The sequence below is a fragment of the Ipomoea triloba genome, chromosome 2 (genome assembly GCF_003576645.1).
Source record: "Ipomoea triloba cultivar NCNSP0323 chromosome 2, ASM357664v1".
NCBI classification, from domain to species: domain Eukaryota; kingdom Viridiplantae; phylum Streptophyta; class Magnoliopsida; order Solanales; family Convolvulaceae; genus Ipomoea; species Ipomoea triloba.
The window spans coordinates 7,630,471-7,651,019 of NC_044917.1; the positions used below are offsets into that span (position 1 = coordinate 7,630,471).

General features: G+C 35.2%; 4 protein-coding genes across 9 annotated transcripts; 3 read left to right on the forward strand and 1 right to left on the reverse strand.

Moving 5' to 3' along the window:
- The first annotated feature begins 1,976 nt into the window (after positions 1 to 1,976).
- Positions 1,977 to 5,497, forward strand: LOC116010445 (transcription factor ILR3-like). The gene is made up of 5 exons (XM_031249862.1): positions 1,977 to 2,188; positions 3,794 to 3,856; positions 4,490 to 4,567; positions 4,645 to 4,807; positions 4,984 to 5,497. The coding sequence occupies exons 1-5, from the start codon at positions 2,052 to 2,054 to the stop codon at positions 5,245 to 5,247; spliced, it is 705 nt and encodes a 234-aa protein (XP_031105722.1). The 5' UTR covers positions 1,977 to 2,051; the 3' UTR covers positions 5,248 to 5,497.
- Positions 5,498 to 5,612: 115 nt separating this feature from the next.
- On the forward strand, positions 5,613 to 10,968 carry LOC116010444. 6 transcript variants are annotated; one of them, XR_004096921.1, is made up of 4 exons: positions 5,613 to 6,741; positions 7,636 to 8,031; positions 9,078 to 9,387; positions 10,121 to 10,968. XR_004096921.1 is itself a non-coding variant. In XM_031249861.1 (2 exons), the coding sequence occupies exons 1-2, from the start codon at positions 5,748 to 5,750 to the stop codon at positions 9,119 to 9,121; spliced, it is 1,038 nt and encodes a 345-aa protein (XP_031105721.1). In that variant the 5' UTR covers positions 5,613 to 5,747; the 3' UTR covers positions 9,122 to 10,968. The 6 variants fall into 6 exon arrangements, 3 of the variants coding, with proteins under 3 accessions (XP_031105721.1, XP_031105720.1, XP_031105719.1); XR_004096919.1 differs by having other exon boundaries at positions 9,078 to 10,968; XR_004096920.1 differs by lacking the exons at positions 9,078 to 9,387; positions 10,121 to 10,968 and adding an exon at positions 8,631 to 8,854.
- LOC116010443 (probable galacturonosyltransferase 12) lies at positions 7,460 to 10,402 on the reverse strand. Its single transcript, XM_031249857.1, has 6 exons — positions 10,162 to 10,402; positions 9,827 to 9,882; positions 9,583 to 9,738; positions 8,845 to 9,435; positions 8,444 to 8,746; positions 7,460 to 8,074 (listed from the first exon to the last, which is right to left on the reverse strand). The coding sequence occupies exons 1-6, from the start codon at positions 10,370 to 10,372 to the stop codon at positions 7,790 to 7,792; spliced, it is 1,602 nt and encodes a 533-aa protein (XP_031105717.1). The 5' UTR covers positions 10,373 to 10,402; the 3' UTR covers positions 7,460 to 7,789.
- Positions 10,969 to 15,783: 4,815 nt separating the features above from the next.
- On the forward strand, positions 15,784 to 18,358 carry LOC116009836 (protein ENDOSPERM DEFECTIVE 1-like). Its single transcript, XM_031248982.1, has 2 exons — positions 15,784 to 16,200; positions 16,712 to 18,358. Exons 1-2 carry the CDS (start codon positions 15,894 to 15,896, stop codon positions 18,121 to 18,123), a joined length of 1,719 nt encoding a protein of 572 aa, XP_031104842.1. The 5' UTR covers positions 15,784 to 15,893; the 3' UTR covers positions 18,124 to 18,358.
- The last annotated feature ends 2,191 nt before the right edge of the window (positions 18,359 to 20,549 follow it).

Consider the following 20,549-nt stretch of genomic DNA (forward strand, 5'->3'; position numbering starts at 1 on the left):
CCCCCCTCCCCCCCCCCCCCCCACAAACTCTTGAAAGCTAATTTTGTCCCCTACACAAATTTGTTTTTCAACAATGAATTTAGTTAGTCAATTCCAACCAAAAAAAAAAAAAGAGAATAAATTATTATTTTATAATCCAAAAATCAAGTTACAATAATATTTACCTATACAATTTGCAACTATAAATCTATAACTAACCATTTATATATAAATCCATTGAATAAATTTGTTCACCTTGATCAGTAACCCAAGATCTCAGCTTAAACAAGATATTTCAAGATTTTCGATTGAATTAGTAATGAGTTGGACGAAAATATATTGATTTTGAAATTTGGTCAAAAATATGTAAAATTATTTTTTTCAAATGCAATTTAATTTGATTGAAACACGTTTGAAAAAAAGGAAGAAAAAGAAAAAGAAAAAATAAGTAATGTTGCTATTTTTGTCCAACTTTCAAATCTATTAATTTCCATACATGCAAAAAAAAAAAGTTCTATTTTAATAAAAAGAAAATGCAGAGATAATTATTCTTGTTTCATTGTGATTAATAAGGCAATGGGGACAAGTTAAACCTAGTTGGATTGGACAAGGCAAGCTGCATGCATGCCTTTGTAATGTCTAAATTGTGTTTAAATGTCAACTGAGGTTTAATTTGAAACTATGTTGGCATGTTGCAGTATGTTTAGTGAAATAGGTGGGGTGGAATTTTTTTTTTTAGCGAAGAAAGAAACTCGTAGTCACTATTTAATGGTGTCCACCAGATAAATTTTATTTATATAATCTTGTATAATAACTTGCAAACCATATGGAAGAATGACAGGGTGTTGGTAAGAACCAAAATCGACCTTTTAGTATGGAAATCATGCTCAATTCACTCGATCATCTCTTTTTTGAACAAACATTGTGATTACTACGCTAATTGTGCGACCGGGTTACATTGTTTCTAAAGAATTTCTTAAGCATTACATGAGTGGTTATCATTAAATGGAATTCATGCTCACTAGTCATAGCTTAGATTCCAAAAGAACAAGAAGTATTTTTTTTTAATAAATATAAATAATATACATATGCCCACTAAAAAGAATAATTATTAATTATGCATAAATTATAGTCTGCTTAGATAAGGTGATCTCACTTATTCTCCTTTAATTAGATAATCATTGTATATCTCACCATGCTAATTAAGTTCTAAATACGAATTACAGTACAAAACTTCTATAGCTTCTAGTCTTTTACTATATCTATGATATTAGTTTTTAATACTTTATTTCAAAATTCATTGCACGTTATATTTCTTTAATTTATATTTTTAATAAGGTAAGAAGTAAAACTCTACTAAACACGTAATATATACCACTCGCATATGATATTGTAGATAACTATAAAATTTTAAGAAAATATTTTAAACTTTTTGGTGCAAATAATTTTGTTTTCTCTAATAAAATCATAACATATGCTAATAATACTCCGTAAAGTCACACCAAATTATTGACCTATATAATTTTTTTTTTAATAAAAAAAGAGATATATCAAAAAAGAAACTAAGACTAAATTGAATAAAAAATATGCCTCAAACGAGTGACACTCTCTAAGTCTTCCTAAAGGCTCCACTAATTTCCATACTAACTAACTAAAAAAAATAAAATTCACATACTAACTAGTGATGAAACAAATTCTTTAAGAGAAATAATTAAATAATTAATTCCATTAATTAACTACTAAAAAAAGGACAATTTGCAGGGTAAACTAAAAAAGAACAAAAAAATAATTGAAGAAAATTAACCGGCGAAGTATGGAAGTAGTGCAAATGCGCGGGGGAATCTTTAATTAATTAATTAAATCCATTAATTAATTACTAAAAAGGCAATTTGCAGAGTAAATTAAAAAAAGAAAAAAAAATAGAAAATAGTTCCTTCATTTTCCATGATAATCAAATCAAATTAAATTCCCAATATTCCATTTTCTTCAATTGTAAATTTGTAATCAGAAACTATCCTCTCTCTCTCTCTCTCTCCTCCCAATTACCTTTCTCTCCGTCAACTGATTGGGAAATGGTGTCGCCGGAGAATACCAATTGGCTCTACGATTACGGGGTCGAAGATATCACTGCTCCTGATGCAAATTTCTCGGGTTTGGCTACCGGGTTCAGCTGGCCTGTGCAGCCCTTGAATGGTTCATCCACTGTCAGGTAGCTTAACTTTAGCCCTAAACGATAATTACTTGGTCTCGACTTCATTTATTTTACTGTAATTTTGTATAGTTATGGGTGGAGTTCGGATCTTTGAGTGTAATTAGGGGTTTTTTTGGCTACACTTCTGACAATTTTGTGATTCGCCGCCTCATTGCTGCAGAATCTGTTATTTTAGAATTTTTTAAAGCTTTATTTGAACTCTGAAGTTTCTACCAGTTGTCTGCTCTCTGAAACTTGCTTGGTTCTGATTAGGGGAATAGGAAAATCTTTAGCTTGTCGTTATCTTCAGAATGGAAAAGATATATAATTGACTGCTTTCAAGATAATTGATATGGTGTTTAATTTGGCCATTTGGTGAGCTTTTGTACAAAGATGTGATACGTTTCCTGTTTATTGCTGTGTGGAAAAGGTGGAATTAATTTATGTCCGAAATAGATGCACTTGTTTTTGAATGCAGAATTTAGCATGAATAGATCCAGTGTAAGCCACCAGGTTTATTGATCTGGTGTGCTTGGTTTTAAATTTACCTGTAGGGGAGATAAAAAGGAGTAACTATGTTTGGCGGCTGAAAGTATGCTTGTGGAGGTGCATACACTGTAACAAACTAATTTGAACATTATAAAGAGGTTGCAATGATAACAAATGCTATGTTGAAATGCAATCATTGGGTTAGGATGCTTTAACCTATGTTCAATCACAATCAACTGTCTTGTACTTTTGTTACTGTAACACCACAGATAAAAACACATAGAAATTGAAAGGGAAAAAAGAATAAAGGATGGGTGTGGTTGAAGACAGGGAACTAAAGAAATATTGCATATAGAGCATGTAGCTTGCATAATGAAAGTTCATGAGGAAAAATCCTGTTCAGCAATTGGGTGATGGGAGAACTCATAAGCAGCAAAGAGATTTGTTTGTTTGTTTGATTTATTTAAAAAATAATAAAAAATTAAAAACGAAGAGGGAAAAAGAATGATTTTCTTAAACTGGATGATAGATTGCAGCTGAGAGATTAAAATATTTCTTACAGACCTAACAGAGAGCATGGGTTGTCGAGAAATTTATTCCTGATCTGCTTATGAGTAATGGCTATGGAGGCAGTGAAGTGAGGCTATATTCTTGCTCTAGGTCATTATCGTTCATCAGAAAACTGGGCTAAACCATATCTAGTTTACATTTATATTTCATCTTATTCAAAATTCAGTCAACATGAAGTCAATGAATTCTGGGGTAAATATACAGCCTAATTAAGTGCCTATACCTTGAAGATATAAGCTGGGGAAACTGAATCTGTTTTGCTACCTAAGTTCTACAATCTATAAATACCTTTTCTTATCAAGAAATGACAGTAAGCTTTTCTACCTTCTAATAAAGCCTTCTTAAATTTTAAGGCCTTTTGCCTGGTACTACAATGATGACCTCGCACATTGTTTCTCAATCATTCATCCTCATAATTTATATAAAGTTCATTCTTCTTTAGTCAGTAGTCATTTTTAAAATTTTTCCATAAGCATTATTTCATTGTTTTATGTCCTTGCCTATATTCTAATCCTTTTTTTTCCTCTTCTTTTCTTTTTTACTCTTGGATATCTAACTTGTTAGTCCTGAACTTGATGGATCATTTGGGGATTCTGATGGCACAAAGGATGCTGGCTCCAAAAAACGGTAAAACTTTTATTTCTTCTATTTGCATGTTTTTGTGTCTCCACTCTCATTACCGAGTTTTGTAGGTGGACATGATTCCACACTTTGTCCTTAGAGTATTAAATTTCTCTGAAGTTGTTGACCTAAAATAATTTCTGTTGGGCCATATAGACATATAGTTTTCATTTTTTAAGTACTTTCACTCTCCTGTCACCATTCTTACTGCATTATGCTGTTAGTTTGCTTGATGTATTGCAGTTTCATAACTCTTCCCAAGACTATAGGATTCTTTAATTCAGGCCTTGTTCTATATGCAATCTTAATTAATAACAAAATGCTGTTCTACTTTAGGTGAAACCATGATAGAGCCTATCAGAACAGGTCTATTGAAGTTAGAGTTCTTACAAGGAAAAATGTGACCTTGCCCCTACTCTACACAAGTTTTATATTAGGTTCCAATGTTCCATAATTATTGTTTAAGATTATGCACCAAGCCATATTGATATACTAGCTTACTTCACTACAGTTAATTGTAACACTGATATAAATTGTTTATAAAGGACCTAATTGTGATTTTGTAGGGAACTTTAGTTACTGGTCAAGACAGCCTTACTCGATGCATTTTTTCTCTCACCATTTTATATTCTTTTACAGACCAAGAGCTGAATCATGCACCGCAACAAGTTCCAAAGCATGCAGGGAGAAGCTGCGAAGGGATAAGCTAAATGACAAGTCTGCTCATTATTCATTCTCTTATTATCATCTTTACCATTTTCTTTCTCTGATATAAACAATTGGACTTGATGTAGGTTCATGGAATTGGGTGCACTCCTTGAGCCAGGCAGGCCCCCTAAAACAGACAAATCTGCTATCCTAATTGATGCTGTACGTGTGGTAACACAGCTCCGTGATGAAGCTCAGAAGCTGAAAGACTCAAATTCGAATCTGCAGGAGAAAATAAAAGAGTTGAAGGTGAGAGTTTCTTTCTTATTTGCTTTAGTCTCGGATATAGCATACAGTTAACTGTTAACCAAAGTTTATTACCCTGTACTCTGATATGCAATTACATCAAGTATGATGAAAACCAAAGCTACTCTTGAGTTAATCCTGTACCTTTCTTTAATCTCTTTATTTTTCAAATTGCATAGACCGAGAAAAATGAACTTCGAGATGAGAAACAGAGGCTTAAGGCTGAGAAAGATAAGCTAGAGCAACAACTGAAGACCATGAACACGCAACCTGCTCTCCTGTCTCCTGCCATGCCGGCAGCTGCATTTGCTGCTCAAGGCCACACCCCGGGAACTAAGGTGGTGCCGGTGATTAGCTACCCCGGAGTAGCCATGTGGCAGTTCTTGCCGCCTGCTGCTGTTGACACCTCACAGGACCATGTACTCCGACCTCCAGTGGCTTAATCTTGGCAGCTAAGCCTGTAACAGTTGGGTTCACTTTGTGTTTTAGTTGTCCATTGATTTTGTTATTGCCCATTTTCTATGTAACTTTTAGGTTTAATACTTGAAACTTTATTCCATGGATGGTGTAAGATCCTACAATCTTACTTATCCAAAAAAAAAAAAAAAGGGAAAAAAAAACTCAAGACTCTGTGATCTTCAAACTAAGGAGTTATGGTGGTTTTATTTGTAAATGTCAACAGCCTAACCCTCATTGACATGCTCATTAATTTTGATTTACTTTCTTTTAATTTAGTGATATGCATATCAAAATTGGCATTGAGGGATCCAAACTTTTATTTTTGGGGGTATTGAGGGACATTTGGGAATGGAAGGAGATCCAATTTGTGAGGCTGTGATCTTTCACTTTATCCACAACAAGTTATCAACCCACTTTGATTCCAAAAATTTGTGTCTTGTGCACTCAACTTTCTTGATCTGCAGAAACTCTGCATAATACTAAAATGGCTTCCAATCTTGTAAAATTCCACTCTCAATTCATCAGAACTTCAAAGCCCAATGTCCATTTCAAGCTGACACAAATTCAGTATCCATCTTTCTTCTCCCCTCCACTCCATCATCTTCACTGTGATAACCTTTCTACTATTTCCTTAACCAAATCAAGATTCCCCCAGTGTGCTCTCTCCTCCCCCACCCCACCTACCACCAAAGAAGAAGCTATTTCCCAGGCAAAGACCTCTCTTTCCACCACTTTAGAGAAGCCCCTCAACAATGCCAAACTCGCCGGCCGGCTCAAGAAGCTAAAGCAACCCAGATTCCGGGTCGAGATTCCGGTGATCGATGACTCGCCCTCTTCTCTCTCTCAGCTCGCGATTGATGTCTTTGCAGACATGCCCATCAAAAGGAAAGGCTCTAAAATCAAGATTCTTATTCTCTGGCCGGATAAAACCTTGGCTGCGGCTGCTAAAGCCTTTGAAACTCGTTCTTCGAGCACCATAGTTGAAAACCTAGACGTTTTGTCGGTAACTAACGGGGACAATACCAGGATTTTGAATTTAAATTCTTCCGATGTGGTTGTGTTTTTGGCTCCAGAGGTTTCACAGCTTGAAGCTATGAAGAATATCACTGATAATTTGTACCCTAAGCCCGTGGTGATTTTCAACCCCAAATGGGGGTTCGAAGAAGAGGGCAGCTTTGGGGAATTGAGTGGATTTGTGGGTTCATTTGAAGTAGTGTACTCATTCATGGGATTGGAGGTTAGAGGGGTTCTGAACAGGAGAAAAGGTGTGGTTTTTAAGTGTGTGAGAGATGGGGTTTTGAGCGGCGAGAGATGGAACGTGTTGGTTGAAGAAGAGGGAGAGTTGAAGCTAGTCTCCACTTTCAAATCAAGGCCATCCTTCACTGAAGTTGAGAATGTTCTGTACAACTTGATGGCCATGAATTCTCCACTCACAAAGTCTGCAAAGTTCTTGAAGGGCTTGATGTCAAATGTGACTGGTAAAACTTGAATGCATATCTCAACATTTTCTAATATTTTCCTCACATTTTGCTCCCCCACCTAGTTTTTGTGTGTTATGATTGTATATTGATAGCTGTGAGAGGCTGAGAGCCCTTTGGGCTTAAATACACAAGGTATCTATTGACTTTTGGGTTCAAGAAAATGTTACTTCACTGTTTAAAATTTGTTCCTTCATGTGGTCTTCATTGGTTTGATTTCTTTCTAGTGTAAATGTTTCCTCTGTTACATTACATAAGCCAATCAACATAGTTGTAGGACATTAAGTCCCAAACTCTGCTGTTTTCAGCAGTAGAAATACCTGTCCCGCATAGGTAGCTCAGTTGATTCCTGGGTGACAGATTGTGGGCAAGACGTAGTTTCGAGCCTTGCACTATGGGAGTCACACCTAATGTGGTGGTTCCTTGTGGGCACCAGACACTGATTCTCCTACTTAATGGGCCGCTGAATTACCATGATTTACCACCTCCACAATTCCTGTTGGGCCGTGGTGTGGGGGCCCGGGGCGAGGGATTTCGCATTTTGTGGGCAAGCAGTAGAAATATGTATAAAGGGGGCCAAACACATCATGGCTATAATATTGGAACTCTCCATTTTTAGTGTCATCTTGCATAGGTTTCCAGTAGCTGAGGTTTGGCTGGAAGTTTATTTCTTCAGGTTGTGATTCTCATTTCTCAATGAAGTAACTGAACCTTGACATTTGAAAATTTGAAAATTTTGAATTCTTCAAGTTGAATATAGTTTTTTCTTAATATATTTGCATTGGGATTTCTTTGACGAAGATACATATTGAGAAAAAATTCAGACATCCTAAGATAATCTTAAAACCAACCATGCATTTATACAATAAAGAAGACAACTTTGGGTGCTTGTAGTGAAGGAAGACCAGTTGACAAAACGTAAGTCCGGGGGCAGCTTTCTTCTCATATACTCATATCAGGAGCTGTTGCCCCTGCTTTCAAAAATGATTCCCTGGATTCTTCTCCTCTATGAAAGCTGAAGATCGAGATAGTCCTTCCTGAACCAAACTCATGATGCCGTTATATGACACCTTTTAATGAATGTATCCGAGAAATTGACATACTTGGTCCATAATGATCGGAGTTGTGGGAATGCTATGTCTAGCCAGGGTTTTGCTCTGCCATTGAAGTGGACAACACCCGCACTTGCAGCATCTGCAATGCTTGTATTATCCTGGTAGCCAAGACCTAACATGTGCCAGAAGGAATCAATGACATGTACATGGCCGTGGAATGCGATTAGGCCCGGAGGTAATGTCCCTAGTTGCCACAAACTCAGGTCTGATTTTAAGTTCTGCAGTGGAGATTAAAAAACTGTCACTCTTTATCATAGATTCATAGAAATATTAGTATTTGGAACTTAGGTTCTTAATCAGAACCTCAGCTCTGAATTTCGTGATATGGTTTATTGTTGGGCTGAGGGCAGTGAAGGGCCAAGTCCAGCACCAGGTGACTAGAGGGATTGTTAGGCGGAGGCTGAAGGGCCAAGTCCAGCAACCTGCCTCTCGAAAATGTGGCGGTATAAGGAAATAAAGTTGCGCCTTCGCTACTAGCTATCACTTCTGGCATAGTGGTAAGCGTTTGATCCTAACAAGTAGTATTGTAGCCAAGAAAATCACTTCTTGAACAATTGGGCTACCTTTAAATTAAGTTTGTAATTTACCTGTTCAAGCCAGTGGTGGTATGTCTGACTTATATTAGTTCTTCTCCATGCCTCAAGATCGAAGATGTTCATGCCGTATGCCCATGCACATTCATTAGGATCGAAATTTTTTGCTATTAGAGGGTGAGAAAAGTTGAGATAACTTTTGAAGTGCTTAAACATCACAGACTTATCCTCCCCTCTGCAGGTTTGCACTGCTCCATTCACCTTTCCATTCATGTCAATGTCCCATAGAGGTGAAAGATCAGTTTGAACCACTATGTCATCATCAAGGAAGACCACTTTGTTCAGACTAGGAAACAACTGCAAGCCCAATTTACATTTCAGGAAAAAAAAGAAAAGAAAAGAAAAGAAAAAGAAGATTGCAAACAATTTTAGAACAGATGAATTTCAAGACTAACCTCTGGCAAATGAATCCGAATGTGATTCATCAGTGAGTTGTACTTAGGGCTGAGTGCTTGCAACTTTGCAGCAATAATACGAGGTTTTTCAGTTTGATTTGCCACAATGGCAGAAGAACCTCCCCTGAACTGGGACCGTGCTTTTTGGTCTTTTTCCATTGCTTCCAAAACCGGAACTTTCCCTTTTGTGAACCAATCGAAATGGTGCAACCCTTTAACCTCAACGATTGCAGGTGTCAAAGGATGCAAGGAAAACCATGCCTGCATTTGGGAGTAAGTTTTTTTGTCTGTGATTATGTGAAGCACAAACTTTTCTGGGTGCAATGAGTTTTGGACTAGTGATGAAGCAACAACAGAGGCAGCAAGAACATTGTCAGAGGCCAGAACGAAATGGAAGAACGAGTTATCAACAAGGGCAGGGACAAGCTCCGGTGATGGTAACTGGAGACGAGCATTAGCATTGCTCGAGTGCTCATTTGCTAACATTAGCGAAAGGCAGTGCAGCTGTTTAGGGATGCTATTGGATGCCACGTGGCGATACAGGTACTCTTGGATTTTTGCAGTTCTAGTTGTTTGCTCAAGGAAATTGATCTGTTAGGAAAATAAACACAAGTAAGCCTATTGATTTTAGATAATTCACATCGAAAGAAGCATTTCATCTTTAGAATTTTATATACTTCATAATGGAATTTTATCTGTCTGATCTAATCAGGAGGGAAATTAGTAACAATGCCATACCATAGCTTTTAGCTTGACTGCAAAGGTCTTTGCATCGGGTCTATCACCTTTGAATTCTGCAATTAAGTCTTCGAGGGTCTGAGGTGTTTCTGGTCCAACTTGTATCTCGGTTTCGTTTGCTGGTTCCTCCAATACACTGTATATCACTTCTGGGAGCTAACAGAAAATAGAAATCTTCATTCTAATTTGTATTCTTCTAATGAAAATGAAAGCCATTTAGGTCAAAGTCTAGTTATGAGCTTACCGTTGATTCAAGCTGCCTTCCTAAAATACTCGGTCGTATTTTTCTTCCAAAGCAACCTGCATTAGGTTGAAGTTTCATTTCTAATCACATTACACACTTGTTAATGTCACTAAATGCTTCAAGTTTCATCATTTCAGAAAATTACTGTAAAAAGGAAAAAATAAAAAGTAACCTGATGACATGTGTAACTGAAAAAAGGCATTTGCTTTCCCGATTCTTTCCATTTTAGTCATTTAAGCTTTTTATGCTAAACATATATTTGTTTTCCATTTGTGGTTACACATTATGGGCAAGAGTGCTGCTAATTATATGGGAAGTACGATCGAGGGCGTTACCTATGCCTGAACACTTGCTTTCTCCGTCAATGGTGTCCACAGCCGTCAACAAGAACACGAACCGGAGAAGAAACGTGAAGAGCAGGAGGGAGTAGAAGACCACGCGAAAGGACACCCGTCTGGACACAATTCTGAACTTGATGAACTCCTTCACGCCTTTGGTGGGAAGCACCGTTACGTGCCTCAGGCTCGGAGATATGTGAAGCTGCATTTCTGATTCCCGAGAAACCACGTCCCCCCGGGATTCCTTTCTTTAATTTGCTAGTCTTGTCTCAAGCAGTTCACCAGAAAAAAGAAGAAAAAAGGCACCCAATGAGTTGCTGGTGCAGAAGAAAGAGCCTTTTTGAGGGGTGATGACCGTGCCCTCCTCGTGGTCGCTATCTATCACCTAAACTTGCTTAACATATCAGCCATGTATGCATTGCTCCAGGTTTTACCACCATCATTGTTTTGACAAAGGAATAATGTTTAATGGTGACTTAGTTGTTTGAGAGATAGAGACTGGTTTTTAATTTTCTTGGCTTGATGTTGAAGAAGGGAAGTTGGAGAGAAGGGGAAAGGGCAAAGAGAGGCTAATTTAGTTTTTAGTTTTTAGTTTTGGTTTGGTGTTTGCTTCACTTTGCCTCCACCTTATGAATGGTGTATTTTGACACAACTGAATTTCTGACAGGAAAATGACTGTATCTCTGCCTAATCAATGAGCATATACGCATTGGTTGTTGGCAGTTTAGGGAAGAGTCATTTTCCATTTGTGGGAAATTCTTTGTTTAACTCAACCCTTTAATATATTTTTAATTTCTCATTTAAGGCATTAACTTGTGATTTTCTTGCTCATTACTATAATATTTGGTTTGGAGATGATGTTCTGATCTTTAGTAGGTGGTGATGTGTTGTTAATACCTTAACCCAACAAATTCATCAAAATTAAGCTAAATGCTTATCACACTTAAATAAAAATAAATGGAAAATAGGACAAATTATGCTACGGATCAGGGTCTACAATGCATTGTAGACATGGTCCCTGGTTCAAGAAATCTTCAAATTATGTATATGTAGTCGACAGTTTATGTACCGGTAGCTATCATATTATGTGTCAGCAATTATCAAGTTATTTGTTTACATGTATATAAACTGTTAACTGTATATACAGAATGTGTTAACTGAAGGTACATAATTTTTGTATCAGGGTTCACAATGCAATAGGAACCAACCCTGGTCTATGGTATAGCAATTGGGAAAATAGTGTTATGTACTACTATTTATATGAAGACAAAAACTTGTGTGAGACCGTTTCACGGATCTTAATCCGTTAGACGGGTCAGATCTTTAATTAATGAGCTAAAAAGCCCGACCCATTAATCAAAGATTTGATCCATTAATCAAATATCCGACATGTCTCACACAAATGTTACCTTTATATAGAATAGCAATTTCAACCTTTTAATTCTTGAGGTCGCTCTCTAAATTTTTATGAGATAAATTATGGATTATTAATGGAAATGTTAATACTTTAAAATTATAAATTACAGATTTTTTCATGTATTCAAATTATAAATTATTAAAATTGCTACCTTATTACAAATGATATGATTAATAATGTTTATGTAAATAATTAAGTTATTAAAATTCCTATTTTGTATAAATAAATGACAAAATTGATATTTTTTTCAAAAATAAATGTTAATAATTGAGTTTGAATTAAATATTCATTATCAAAATATTTATTACATATTTATCCTTACTCTAAATTGAATATTCGGTGAGATGGGTGTAATAAATTAAAATGAGCCTAGCTCACGCAGAACTGCAGAAGCTTCCCGGAGGTGGAAATTCTCCCCTTTGCAACGAACTTTTTTTTTTTTTAAAGAATATTACTCCGTATTATTTAGTTTAATTTTCATTTAGAATTATAATTTTCTTCTCTATTGGGGTTTATTTAATTATTATTTCCTAGTGGTATTGGATTTATTTATTAGTTTGAAATAAAATTAGTTTATGTTGGCATGCATGAAAGCGTGAAAATTGTGCATGAATGTGAGTTTTACTTAATTGTGAGAATATTATATTTGAGTGGAAACAAGTTTTAGGTCTGATTTGACCTTGCTTGGTAAATACTTTTGTCTTAATTTTTAGTTGTTGAATTCATCAAATACTTAAAGTGATTGTATGATAAATAGTTTTTAAAATTAACTTTAATTTTAAAACATGTTTATAAATAGATTAATTTTGTGTAAATTGGATGGTCGCAACGTCCTTGAGTGCAAGCCAACTTAGTTTGTAAATCTTTGAAATCCATCCTTATGGTGTGCGGTCTTTACCGTTTACAGATGCAATAGCTGTTGCTTGGTCTAAGTTCATTTAGCAAAAATCATAAGATCCTTTCATTTTTAAAATTTGTCATTTTAATTCACATGTTTTTATTTTCTTTTAACTTTTTAAATTTGATTATTTAATAAAATAGTAAGAAAATATATAAGATCTTTTATTAAATATTATTATTATTATTCATAAAGAAAATTTATTAAGGATATTGTTTATTTATTATTATTTATTAAATGTAATTATTATATAATTAATAAATTATTATTATTATTATTATAAAAATATTTATATCCTTACGAATCATTTTAAATGTTATTAACCAACATCTAATAGTTAATGGTGAAACAAAACGAATGTCAAAATGACATCAACATTTAGTTCCTACGTCCTAGCAGAGTATCTAAAATAGTCCAAAGGGAGGTTGACACCAGTAAATGTTGGGCAAAGATTTGAGAGATGCGATTAAAAGTATCAATCGGTTTCAGTTAAAAACCAATCAATAATTGAATAATTAATTTTATTTGTTAACCTTCAACAACTCGCCTAATTTTTTTAGTGCTACTGACTCAATCTATTACAATGTAGTAACTGTTCATATATACTTTCTTAATTTATTGAAACATAAAGAGTCAATAACCTCCCATTTGAGAGAACCACAAATATGTTATTGAGTTACAAGCTACTTAACAACTAATCTAATTCAAATGAAGAGCACAATTGATGTTGTTTTAGATTGTCTAATGTTAGATACATCATAATTTTTGTAAAAATGTAACATTTTTTTAATGAGATTCTAAAAATAAAATATATTTTCATTAAAAAGTAATGTGTTCCACACTTCCATGTAAAATGGTCTCACATCACAAAGAAAAAAACACTTTTGCGCACAAAAAAACCAACCCACGCCCCCTCAAAATGACTATTGTTTGATAGGCCCTCCGGCCAAATAATTTGCTCCATTCATTTGGGTGGAGATTGAACCCCTAACATCATACTTAAGGAATGGGGTACTGAACGACCACACCAATCATATTGATCATTTTTTTCTCATTCCTAAATGTGGTAACACCACCAAATTTTAGTAGGTTAATTCACACCTACCTCTTAATCAGATTACACAAGGACTACCAATAGTGATTTCTGATAATTTTGATATTTTGATTTATTTTAAATACAATTTGTTTCTTGAATAAGGGTCAAATGAGTACTCAAGCTAATTGAAAAATAATAATTAGACTTTTTTATTTTTAAAAAAAAATCTAAATGTATAACCAAACTTGCCAAAAAAAAAGGTGCACCAAACATTTTTAGTAAGTTATCCTAATGTAGCCGGATAAAAATTGCTAACATGCTATTTGAGTATAGTTTTAACTTTTAAGGTTTATGTGACATTCATAGTCAAATTCTTAGAGAAGTAATATTAATTGTTTGGTAATTATAGAATTCGTCTCTGAGTGTTAGTCATACTCACTTTTCGTTCATAAGTTATCATTGGCGTTGCACTTTTCGTCCTTAAGTTATACTAAAATTGTAAATTTCGTCCCTAATGTTTTATTAGTAAAGGGACGAAAAGTGCAACATCAATGATAACTTAGAGATGAAAAGTGAGTATGACCAACACTTATGGACGAATTCTACAATTACCATATAACTTAGGTACAAAAGTGTAATTTTCATATTAAATTTGCAATAAAAAAAAATAAAAATTAAAGGTAGCCAAGATTTTTTTTTGGTCTCTAATCAGGAGATGTCTTTATCTTTGATTTGGAGACAAATAGGAGACATCTTTCGCCAAAAACCTTGTGATCTAGTGACATCCAATTTATATTTTCACATGGATGTGAGTGGGTTCAAGCCTCAGTGGGTTGAAAATAAATAATTGACATTTTATGTTGCGAATTGCGATTGTAATCTTTGAATTCTCCATTGATAGAGGTCTCTTCATATCTAAACCAGAGATGAAGAATGCTACTTTCATTTGCCTTCAATTTTCTTTTTTAATTTTCAATTTTACAAATTCAAAAGAATACCACATAATGCCATGTAAGATTCCAAATAAATATTTATTGGTTTTAACTATAAATGTCATTTTCACGTATTTACAAATTTGAGCATGCATTTAATTTTTTTAAAAAGCTCAATGGCTTATTTATTGTTTTTAAAATACTTTGAGGGCATATTTATTTATTCTTTTATAGAATATCCTTATAAAAAATAATATTTTTATATTTATGACTGATCTTTTATTAAAAAAATTATATTATCACTAAAGTAAATTGGCTACAATGAGTAAAAGTTTGATTTTTTATTCGTCTATAAATACACTTTTAATCTAGGTGGCAACGTTAAGGTATAATTTTTAAATAATTTAAATGTCAATTAATAGATAATAATATTAAATTATCAAATTAAAAGAATCAACTAAAAAAATAAAATTGCATCATTGTTTTAAATTTATTTTGAAATTATTAAAAAAAATTAAAAAGTCGCTTCAATTACTATGAGATTTATAAAAATTAAAAAAAAAAAGAAAAAAAAAAAAGCATCTCCAACTATAGATTTTGGGTAAGTTTTTGAGAAAAGAAAATTTATGTGGAGGAGAGAGAGAAAAGAACCTTCATGACAAGCACTTAATTTTTGGCAGACTTGTGGGACCCATCAAATTCTATGATTTTCGCAATTTCATCGCGTGAAGCGCAACCAACGCCCAACCGTGTGCAATAATGATGCTTTTAAGGATTTTTTTTCCACTTTGTTTTGTTTTGTTTATTTTCTTTCCTTTTTCTCTTTCTCATCTTATCTTTTCTAATCACACTTGTAAAAACTACAACTACTGAGGATATTCTAAGCGGATTTTTTAAGGGCATCCACAATATGATGTTTTGGGTCGATTTTGAGGAGGTTTGTTATGAAAAGGAAGATAGAGAAGAAGAAGAAGAAGAAGAAGAGAGAATGTATTGGACTTACGGGCAAGCATTTGGTTTTTTCGTAAACCCACAAGAGAGAGAAAAGTTGGAAGAAAGCGCACATGTGCGCGTTTCGTGCACCTACAACTAACTGGCACGTTAAATGCTTTAGGATCAATTTTTTCCTCCTCTCTCCCTCCTCTTTCTTATAATTGGCACCTCAAAATCACCCAAAAAAAAAAGGAAAAAAAAAAAAAAGAAGCACTATATACGTTGTTGTTACCCGTTACGATTCCGGTCGGATCTACAACCCATAACGGCTAGTTTTCCCTTTCGTTAATTTTATACAACGGCTACTTTTTCCCCATTTCATTTCGTCTTCCCCATTCTCTGCACAAAACTCTAAAACCTCTCTCAACACAATACTTTCTCACTTCTTCTTCACTCTGATTCCCAATTCTTGCGGTTAGATAACTTTTCCTCTCTTTGTTGCGGGAGGAGAAAATGGCCGAGGCAGTCAGCGAAGCAGGCGATTCGTGTTCACTGGCGGCGGCGACAGCTCCTCCGCCGCCGATTCCTCAGAACCGACGGCCGAGGGTTAGAGAGGTCAGTTCGAGGTTTATGTCTCCTCTAATCTCGTCCTCCTCATCAGCATCTTCGAATTCCTCCGCCGCAACTCCTACTCACGCCGATCATCAACGACCGAAGTCTGCGTACAGGCGACACCCTCATCAGCAGTCCCTTCACGAACCATTGTCCTCCCGTCCCGCGGAGGATGAGAACATTCCGGATATTATGCGCAACTCTACTGGTACTAATATTTTCTGTTCCCGACTGATGAAAGATTAAAATTTCTCCCTTGAGCAATGTTTAGGTCAATCTAGGGATTTAAAAAAAAAATCAGAAAGATTAGAATTTAGTTTCGTGATTAATTTGTGCTGTGGAGATACTGATCGCTTATGGTGTTCTAGCGTCCTCATTAATTTTCTTTCTTAAAAGCAAATTTTAGGTTTATTTAGAGATTGCATTTTGTTAGCTCTATTAGTATTGTGGTTTATTTTGGTATATATGATCTGGTAACTGGTATGCATCCCTTTTCATAGAGATTCAAGACCTTATTAATCGAGTTGCTTTGTGTCAACTTAATAGGATTAGGTATTAATCAAAAAATATATATTGTTACTCTTGTGGATTTTGTTTCAAATGTGCAGCATGACAGACATGGATTCTGAATTTGTTTATTTCAAATAAGTTTAGGGAACAGCTTTAACTATTGTTAATTACATATCTTGTTATTCTGATGGTGAAACATTTGGTGCTAGGATCGCAAATCCTTAGTAAGGCAGCCTTACTGTCAACTGTTCAGAGGAAGCAGCAGAAAGCAAAGGTTTTGAAGGAAAATGGTGGTGCTAGATTGGAGCAACAACAGGTTGTTGATGTCCCCCAATCCAAAAGGGTGTCTTCAAGGCCTGATACACCAAATGTGACCGGTGCTGATAGGATTGTTCCATCTAGATATCGACAAACTCCCCAGACTCTTCATCGTCCGAGTCCAAACCATGGTGCTGGAGGTGGTGGTGCACTTGTCAGTGCTGCTGCTAAACTGTTGCAGGAGGCCACTTCAGCTCCTGGAAGTCCTCGTTCAGTGAGTAATGATTCTGATACAGATGACAAAGTAATTGGCCCTAGAAAGCTTTCGAAAGTGTCAACAGCAAAAGATGATGCAGATTCTTCTGACAATGAGTCTATACACGGAAAATCGTACCCAAATTCTCCTGTTTGTGTCAGTAGTAAGATGCGGACTCAGTCAGGTATGAGGTCTTCCCTGCCTGAGGTTGATAGATGGCTTTTGGAGAGAAACTGCAACAGTGTGGCTAAAAGCAGTGGTGATTGTGATTCTCATAAGTTAACAATTCCCACATGTGCTCGTTCACTGAACTTGACGAGATCAAGCAGTGACCTTCCCTATACTTCATCCCCCTGGATTTCTCTGAAAGCCAGTGACATGCCTGGAACTGCTCCCTGTAGATCATCTGTAAAGAACCTTTGTCTTCCTCCACAACCAACATCCACAAAGTTGGGATTGGATGCTAAGAAAGGAAGAAAGGTTCCTAATCAACAAGAAGATGTGCATTCCCTAAAGTTGCTCCATAACCATTACCTGCAGTGGCGGTATGCAAATGCCAAGGCGGAGGTGTCTATGCAGTCTCAAACTCTGGAATCTGAGAGAAAACTCTATTCCCTTGGATGCAAGATAAAAGATTTGCGTGATACTGTAAGCAGAAAACGCAATGAGCTTGAGATATTGCAAAGAATAAAAACTATATCCACCATTCTTGAAACTCAATTGCCATATCTTGAGGAATGGTCCTCCATAGAAAACGAGTATTCAACTTCTTTATCTGAAGCAGCAAGTGCATTGCAGAATTCCTCTCTCCGGTTACCAGTCAGTGGAGTTCGGGTTGACGTAAAAGAACTAGCTGAGTCCTTTAATTCAGCTACTAAAGTGATGGAAACAGTAGCATTCCATATACAGAGTTTTGTACCAAAGGCAGAAGAAATAGATTCTTTAATCTCTGGATTGGCTAGGGTGAGTGGTGGTGAGAGATCTCTCATTGAGGAGTGTGGAGATTTACTACTTAAAGTACACGCTTCACAGATCATAGAGTGCAGCTTGAAGGGGCATATGGTTCAGCTCCATCGAACCAACTATAAACCCCTGGGAATGATGTAAATGTTTTGTCAAGTTCTGCATTCTCTATTGAAGTAAGACTTTTTGTCTCCTTTTAAAGCTTGAGTTCTCAAAATCCCCTGCAGCCAGAAATAATAAGTGATTCTGTTTGTCTTACAATGATGTAAATTTCCTGTAAAATACATAGTACTTTGATAAAATTCCATCACTGATTACTGATGGTTTTTGCCTTTTTTTTTTTGTTTTCAATTTAACAATGCATGATTCTTTGGGGACACTCTCAGAAAATTTACCATCAGTACTCTTAGAAAATTTACATGCATGATTCTTTGGGGACACTCTCAGAAAATTTACCATCAGTACTCTTAGAAAATTTACCTTAATTCATTTGATGAAAGAAATTTTTTATTTAATTGTAGCTTTATTTTTCTATTTTTTTTCTTATGATTGTTTTGCATTCTGACATTCGGGATTCACATTGGCATGTGAAAATTTTACGGTTTTGTGTCAATATTTATTTTTCTTAATGTTGAGATATTATTTAGCTACTCTAGTTTTGTTTTACTGTTTTGTGTCAAAATTTTACTCTAGTTTTTTTTTTTTTTAATATCTTGCTTTTTGTGCTTAATTTTCTGTTTGTAATTCTTGGGAAAGTCTAATTTAGTTTTTCATTGAGTGCTTTAGTAGATGCTTAAAAGGCACACTGGAGAAGTGGAGAGGTACCTTGGCTTGTGTGATAAGAGCTATGAGAGCATTTAACTGTGGTTTTTCTCTTTCCAAAAAAAAAAACTGTGGTTTTCTGTGTGCCTTCAATGTCAATTACAGATTATTTGTGGTTATCCTTCTTTGTGATTTTAGCCCCTACTTTAGATGGGGGACTTCATGCTCTTACTTCATTGATTATTGTTACTTGTTCTTATTTTTCTGGTATAGTAGTGTGCTGTCTGTAATCAATGTTAAAGCAGATGCATGAATATTTTTTGCACTTGTTTTTTTTTTTTTAATAGTCTGGGTGTTGATTTACCTTAATTCCATATCAATGCCTTGCAATTAGAGTTCCCTGCATTAGTGGCCTGTACTTCTATGCATTTGTTCTTTATCAATTCATTAAACTAATCCGTTTTCTTCCTGAATTGCCTTGAATTTGATTCATGTTATGGACATTCAGCATGTAACCCCTCGGTTTTCCGACAAAGTTAGGGTTCGAAAATATTTTTTTTTAAGCTATGACATTTATGAGAAGATCTCTCGGTATTTCAAAAGAATTTTTTTTAGACTAGTTATTAATAAGCTGCGATCTACGTACCGGTCACGAACCGTAAAATTTTAAAGGATGCATATACAGTTCGAATCTTTCCTAGAAGATGGATTATTAAGTATGATACGGTTAAGCCTGAACTTTCTATTTAGTTCAAGTGAAAATTTAAACGGACTGTAAGGGTGAAATTGTTACGGACCTTCGTACCTATAATTCGCGAGATACCGAAAAATTTCCAATTTTAGTGGTTAATGACGGGATTATTTTTAGAATAATTTTGGTGTTGAATTTTCCCGAATTAAGTTATAATCCTCCGAACCTTTATCTGATTTGATCCCAAACTGGCAAAATAAATTCTACTCTTCAAGATCTACCATGGGGATTTGACAAGTGTCACTCTTAATTACCACATGGTAAATTCATTAATGGAGTGTCATAAGAAGTATGGGATGATCATACTTGTTTCTTAATCTTCAAGCCAACTTCCCATCACACACTCTCTCTCCCTCTCTCTCTCTCCCATTTTCGAAATTTTAAGAGGAAAAAGAAGATGAAGAAAACCTCATTCTTCTACATTTTGATCCAAGAACTCCCTAGCTTTCTCTTCAACACAAGTGCTCCATAATAGGTAAAAACTTTGGTATTGTTCGGTTAATATGACTAGAATCCTTCCTAGAACTTAAGTTTGTTCGGTTAATATGACTAGAATCCTTCCTAGAACTTAAGTTTAAACTGTTAATATGACTAGAATCCTTCCTAGAACTTAAGTTTAAACTAAGGATATGACTAGAATCCTTCCTAGAACTTAAGTTTAAACTAAGGGTTCATGAAAATGTTGTTATTATGGTGATTTTGTTTAGGATCTTCGGTGAAAAGTCTGGAGGAGGAGATCATCACCTTTCTACGGTTCTAAAAATCTACTTGGGAGGTAAGGAATCCCTTAAGTTGGTTTAGTCACTTGAAGGTGGACAAATGCTAGTAAATTATGTGACTAGGAATTTTATGTGAAAATTATGTATTAAGTTTATGGATCTACAAGTTGGCTCAAAAGACTACACTTTGATTTTTGGTAATTTTTGTATGCATGTTCATAGTTAATTTATGCATGTATATGTTGTGTTTAAGTCCATATAGGCTTATACTTGTGAGAATAGTGGAAAATCGGGACGTTACAACCCCGTTTTTGCTGCCCGAAGTGGGCAGAATCGGA

What these genes read in the sequence shown, in the direction of transcription:
- LOC116010445 (XM_031249862.1), top strand. Translation starts at nt 2,052, where the DNA reads ATGGTGTCGCCGGAGAATACCAATTGGCTCTACGATTACGGGGTCGAA. An exon ending in AATGGTTCATCCACTGTCAG is followed by an intron (nt 2,189 to 3,793) that starts GTAGCTTAACTT and finishes CTAACTTGTTAG; the next exon opens with TCCTGAACTTGATGGATCAT. An exon ending in GATGCTGGCTCCAAAAAACG is followed by an intron (nt 3,857 to 4,489) that starts GTAAAACTTTTA and finishes ATTCTTTTACAG; the next exon opens with ACCAAGAGCTGAATCATGCA.
- LOC116010444 (XM_031249859.1), top strand. Translation starts at nt 5,748, where the DNA reads ATGGCTTCCAATCTTGTAAAATTCCACTCTCAATTCATCAGAACTTCA. An exon ending in CTTGATGTCAAATGTGACTG is followed by an intron (nt 6,742 to 7,635) that starts GTAAAACTTGAA and finishes GGGTGCTTGTAG; the next exon opens with TGAAGGAAGACCAGTTGACA.
- LOC116010443 (XM_031249857.1), bottom strand. Translation starts at nt 10,372, where the DNA reads ATGCAGCTTCACATATCTCCGAGCCTGAGGCACGTAACGGTGCTTCCC. An exon ending in GAAGGCAGCTTGAATCAACG is followed by an intron (nt 9,739 to 9,826) that starts GTAAGCTCATAA and finishes ATTTTCTGTTAG; the next exon opens with CTCCCAGAAGTGATATACAG. An exon ending in TTCGGATTCATTTGCCAGAG is followed by an intron (nt 8,747 to 8,844) that starts GTTAGTCTTGAA and finishes TTGGGCTTGCAG; the next exon opens with TTGTTTCCTAGTCTGAACAA.
- LOC116009836 (XM_031248982.1), top strand. Translation starts at nt 15,894, where the DNA reads ATGGCCGAGGCAGTCAGCGAAGCAGGCGATTCGTGTTCACTGGCGGCG. An exon ending in TATTATGCGCAACTCTACTG is followed by an intron (nt 16,201 to 16,711) that starts GTACTAATATTT and finishes ATTTGGTGCTAG; the next exon opens with GATCGCAAATCCTTAGTAAG.